The sequence below is a fragment of the Frankliniella occidentalis genome, unplaced genomic scaffold (assembly GCF_000697945.3).
Source record: "Frankliniella occidentalis isolate FOCC.00 unplaced genomic scaffold, Focc_3.1 Scaffold68, whole genome shotgun sequence".
Lineage (NCBI taxonomy): Eukaryota > Metazoa > Arthropoda > Insecta > Thysanoptera > Thripidae > Frankliniella > Frankliniella occidentalis.
In genome coordinates, this window is record NW_026267198.1 from 597,640 (window position 1) to 603,277 (window position 5,638).

At 48.9% G+C, this 5,638-nt stretch overlaps 1 protein-coding gene across 2 annotated transcripts; it reads left to right on the forward strand.

Moving 5' to 3' along the window:
- Positions 1–418: 418 nt before the first annotated feature.
- LOC127749594 (uncharacterized) lies at positions 419–3,625 on the forward strand. Of its 2 annotated transcripts, XR_008011234.1 has the most exons (5): positions 419–1,204; positions 1,293–1,484; positions 1,617–1,709; positions 1,827–1,937; positions 2,020–3,625. XR_008011234.1 is itself a non-coding variant. In XM_052268386.1 (2 exons), the coding sequence occupies exon 2, from the start codon at positions 2,125–2,127 to the stop codon at positions 2,653–2,655; it is 531 nt and encodes a 176-aa protein (XP_052124346.1). In that variant the 5' UTR covers positions 1,724–1,937; positions 2,020–2,124; the 3' UTR covers positions 2,656–3,625. The 2 variants fall into 2 exon arrangements, 1 of the variants encoding a protein (XP_052124346.1); XM_052268386.1 differs by lacking the exons at positions 419–1,204; positions 1,293–1,484; positions 1,617–1,709 and having other exon boundaries at positions 1,724–1,937.
- Positions 3,626–5,638: the final 2,013 nt, after the last annotated feature.

The window sequence follows — 5,638 nt, forward strand, 5'->3', positions numbered from 1 at the left end:
GGCTTCGCTAATCGCTCAGGCAACAAAAAGCATCAGCAAGAAGCAAACGTAAGTAAAACGTGTCTTAGAAAATAATAAAGCATGGTAAAGAATCAAAGAAATCTACTACTTTTGCAACCTATGAGATGGCCACTTCAACAGAAAAAATTCTACATACAACGCAATGAAACCTTACATTTACGTCTTGACCTCTTGGGACGTGGTGCAGGTTTTGCGGAGGCAGACGTAGGTCTCTCAGCTGAAGCCTTGCACTTCGACCCCTGAAAACTAAAAGGTCGTACCTCGGAGCGGCTGCGTATAAGGTCGTACCTCGGAGCGGTTGCGTGTAGTGTCGGATCTCGCCAGCGTCCCAGAGAATGGTCGTAAGTCTATTTTTTGTCGATTTTGCGAGATGCATACCATTAGAATCGGGAGAAAATTCTCTTTCGAATGATATGCATGATATGCATCATTATCGAGTTTGCCTTATTTCGTGCTTTCGTGCTTTCGTCTTTGCTTCCACTCTCCTGCTTCCTGACAGCACCGGACAGCTATGGACTGGTCGGAAGAGGGAGTACATTCTCCGACTACAATGACCACGAGCACACATTTCGAATACGTCCTTATGGTCCTTACAGAAGTTTGAATGAAGAGGGTGGGTTGGTATTTCCACTGGACTGCTGACAGAGTTTCAGGATTGGCAAATTTTATTTAAATCCACATGCCGCAGTTCTTATAGTTCTTGCGCCACTAGTGTTGAGCTCCAATCATATGTATTGTGAATAACGAGGATTTATTATGTTACAAATATTTGCTCACAGACATTGCCCAGAATCACTTTTACAGGTAGACACCTGTTCGCCCAGGAACAGTGGAAATCTCTACATCCAGAAAAGAAATTTACACAGGTTTTAAGAAAGTTATAAACACTTGTCTAGTAATTTTTTCATTGATTCAAGAAGGCATGTGTAATTTACGTGACATATAATCTACAGACTGTTTATCTCCAGTGTCTGACTTATAGCAGCAATGCCACATTGTGGGTGAAAAGGTCTATTCTAACTGTTGTACACCTTCTGTCAATCCAGGGTGATTGCCGTGTTCGGCGCAATCATACTTTTTGTGCTGCTGCAGATGGCAGCCGTCGTTATTGTCATCGCCCCTATCAAATACTATGTTGACTATGCCGCCGTACATAATCTGGCGTTTGATTTGGTTCTTTGTTGTAAGTACACAGGACTACGTCCAAGAGATAATTGAATTATGTGTAGTGCGGTCACTACTGCAATAAACACATTTCTTTCTTGTTGCAGTGTTCCAGGCGTACCGTGTGCTCTACAAAACTAAGAAATAAATGTTAAATTCCCAACAAGTGCGCCTCATTTTTACTTCTGTGTGAATGTAGATACATAAACATAAAGATACTCCTGACTGCAATGATTTACAAAAGCTGCCTGGTCTTTGAAACACTGAAAAGAATTTTAAAAGCGCCTTCTTGAGCAAAAGTAGTAATTTAAGCTTACTTATTTTAAATATAGTGTTACACAAACTCAGCTTCTGACAATTTTGCATGGTAGACTGAAAATATGCGGGACCTTCCAGGACCTACCCATTAATTCCATTTGTTTCTTTTGCAGGAATTGCACTATCAGTTAAAAAAATTAACGGTAAGTGCCATGTAAATGGCTACCACAGCACAGCACCTTGCGCAGAGATGAGGAGCATCCTAGGTATTTTTGTAGTCCTTTAGCATACTTGATGACTTAATTGTTCAATAGATATTTTACATAGATTTTAAGATACATTGACATGAATGTATTATGAATTTGTGAATATGTTGAAATCAGGTACGCAATCTACTGTATATCAAAACCAAAGCTGCTCATTGGTGATGATAATTAGAACGAACAGACCCCGAATCAGATTATGTTTTTGAAGGGTGCTGTAAAACATCGCAAGTGAGCATCTTGATCTCTTTTTATTTCTTACGTTCATCAACATTTTTATCACGGCACTTATCACCTAAGTCTCTCATTTCAGGACCTAAGGAAACATGAATTCTAGGGTTAGTTACTCTAGTAGTTCAACTAGCCAGGAGGGGCCAGCTGCTCCTTCAGTGTCAGCAATCTATGGTCGTCGAACATCATGATTATGGAGTCTAGTAGTCCAGATGACTCTGAATCAGAGAGGTCTTGCTTCTCTCCCGGGATGGAAGCAGCTGCTGGCCGAAGCTCAGTAACAGGTGCTGGCCTGAGCTTGGAAACAGCTGCTGGCCAAAGATCCGAGGAAAGGGCAGCACTTTCCCCTGCTGCCCAAGCTGCCTTGCAGGCAGCAGCCGCTCCATCCCGGGGAAATGTCAAGAAATTTAAGTCAAATGGAGGTGTAGCAGTTGTCCCACCTCCCGACGATTTTGCTGGCCGGAAGAAGAGGGAGGCCGACGCCAGGATAGACAGGAGTTTGAAAGTTATGTCCAGCGTGGCGAAACAAGTAGGGGACTTCTTTGCGACAAGGAATAGCAGCACAAAGTCTTTTGCTATTGACGATGAAGATGAAGAAGTGAATGCCTTGCTGGGCGTTATTAAAGTAAGCTTCAAAAGGAGGATTTTAGTCGTCCATAAAAAGGAATGTATAAGAGCGGTAGAAAATGTTCTCCGGCGATTTGAAGATATGAGTTAGTTTTAAGTCTGTTTTGTTTTCTCTTGTTGATTTTACTCTTATACTCTTACTCTTTTACTTTTATACGGGTAATTTTTAAATGTTGACTGATTTTAAATGTTGACTGTTTTTAAATGTTGACTGTTTTTAAATGTTGACTGAGAGGATAAGCCTACTGGATAGCAATCATCAGGCTATGTCAGATGACTCAGTTTTTGAGTTTCATCACAATGACCTGCCTTATTACTGCTACCCAGAAGGTTATTGTTAAGTGTTAGGTAGGTCATTGTTTTGTAACTGATAAGACTGAGTCATGTGACATAGATTGTTGAACGGCTGGCTGTGAATCCTTGCCATATTTTCTTAGTGGAATACATCACTTAAATTTTAAATAATTATTTTATTCAATTGAGCATAATTCAGTACACCATCATTATCACAGTAATTATATCACACCCAACAAACAAGTACACCACTCACATTAGGTTACATAGGGCCTCTTACCATTGGTACATTTCTCAAGGCATAATCATATTGCCATGGTACTTCTCCATGTTCTGACACTTGAGTGACATTGACCAGGGGGTAGAAACGGAGGGCTCAGGCCGCACACCATGCGCGTCCCGGGCCGCGCGCCAGCCGGTTGAACACACGCATGTCTTTTCCGCACTTTTTGAAGCTGTTTGATATTTTGACCAACCGCATGAGTGGTATCGCGCGAAAGGGCAGAGTTCGAACTTTACCGAGGTGCCTTTACAATCCACCTTCGGTTTCATTTGGCCGAGATAATTTGATTATAGTGAACCAACAGACCACTCGGAGGCCCCGCCGGGGCGCAAACAAAACAAATTTTTACGTAAGCCAAGCGATTGTATTGTTGAACGAGGGTGTAACTAACAAGATTACTAAACCAGCTTTCGAATAGGATAGGTGTCCTTTCGGTCTGATCAAAATATATCCTCCATTTTATAAAAATAAGCTGATCGACGCGTCCGGCGAACAAAGGCGAATCTGCGGAACTCCCGGTAACAAAGGCGAATCTGCAGAGCGCCCGGTAACAAAGGCGTATCCCCATAAGAAATCCTTCACAGATTCGCCTTTGTTACCGGGCGCTCTGCAGATTCGCCTTTGTCACCGGGCGCTCAGCAGATTCGCCTTTGTTACCGGGCGCTCCGCAGATTCGCCTTTGATCGCCGGACGTGTCGTGATGTGAGATCGGCAGCCATTTTGAGTTCGGCAGCTTATTTTACATTTTAATAATACTCGCGTGATTTGCGGCGAAGCAAGAAGTATCCTATCCTGAGGCGCGTTTCATGGGCTTTCCGACGCCGTACGAGTTTTTATTCAACAATACGACGGGTCCTATTAACGTTGTCCGATCTCCCCGCGACGCTCCAACGTCGTCCGATCTCCCCGCGACGCTCTAACGTCGACCGATCTCCCCGTGACGCTCTAACGTTGTCCGATGTCCTTTTGCCGCGCGCTCTGCAGCGCTGTCTTCTTTTAATTACCAGTGGGGTAATATCGGCAGTAGAGGAAAAGTGAAAACTGCTACGTGTTCCTCAATCTTGTAGGACCACCTGGGCGCGTGCGGAGAAGAGTCGAGGGCGCCTAACCACATGGAGGGAATTCAAGCAGGCCTTCCTGGCGTCCTTCTGGTCGGACGACCGCCAGGAGATCGCGCGAGGGCAGCTATACTCCGCGCGGTGGCATCCCTCTAGCGGAGAGTCACTGGCACAGTGGCACGTGGCGATGGTTCACCGGAACCAGAAGTGCTTGCGGCGCCACTACCCGTCAGGCGTGCGGACCTCCTTCTCGACGGTCCCCAACCTCACTTTGGATGCAATGCTGGAAACACTGCGCACCTTGGACGGAGACCAGCTGTGGGACCGCTCTGCAGCGCGCTCCCATGCGCAAAGCGGGGCCTCCGGGTCAGCAAGCAGCCGCCCGTCGGGGGGAAAGCACCAGAGCGGACCCGGGTCCGCCCCGTCCGCCGCCGAGCAGCACCGCGCCGGCCGCCACATCCACGACAGAAACCTGGTCCTGGAGCCGCTGCTCCCCCCTACCACCCCTGACGCCGCTGGGGGGGAGGGCGCCGAAGAGCAACCCGCCGCTGCGGGTGGGAGGAGAGTTCGGGGCCAGGCCTGGCAGGGGGAGGACGTGCCCTCTTGCCGCAGCCGCACGGAGCGGCCCGGCGGGGGCCGAAGGGTCGGCCCCCGCCGGGGCGCGCCGGGAGGCTGCGCTGAGGAGAGCCTCCAGCCGGGGCCGGCCAAGGACCAAAACAGTGCAAAACAAGTGCAAATAGTGCATCGTAGTGCAGTGTAGTGCAGTGTAGTGCAGTGTAGTGCATAGTAGTGAACTGTAGTGCAGTGTAGTGCCGTGTAGTGCTCGGCTCTGTGTCCCTTGATGTAGCGTGTTGTTGTCCAATGCTTGTAGTGCTCCGCAACCCAGTGTAGTGCTTTGTAGTGATATAGTGAAAGTGCAACAATCAGTGCAATGCGTAGTGCAACCCGACCTAGAGAGGCCCGCCAGGAGGCCGCGCTACCCCCGAGTAGCGAGTACCAACCCGCTTGGCATTCCCTCTCGCACCACCAAGGCCCGGCGGGTGGGTTCCCCGCCACGCCCGCACTGGGCTGGGCAGCCCGGAGGAATCATCTGTGCAAGTAGCTGGATCGGCGAAGGTGTGCGCCAGGCCTGGGGGCCCTACGAGTACCGAGTACCAGCGTTTGGCATTCCCTCCCGGATAGCGTCCCCACGCCGAGCCAAGCGACGCCTGCCACCACCGCCTCCACCCCGCCTCCCCCCGCACCTATGGCTGAGTCGAACGCTTTCATTTTACTTCTTTTATTTTTCTCCACGCATGAGCAGCACCCCCTCCCCCCTCCTCATCGCACATGGCCCAGCGCCCGCCACGCAGTTCTAGGAAGCGGACCTCACCCCCGCCCCCTCCCCCCACCCTGGGCGGAGGCGGGGGAGTGTGGATAGCACCTCGGAATGCGTCCGG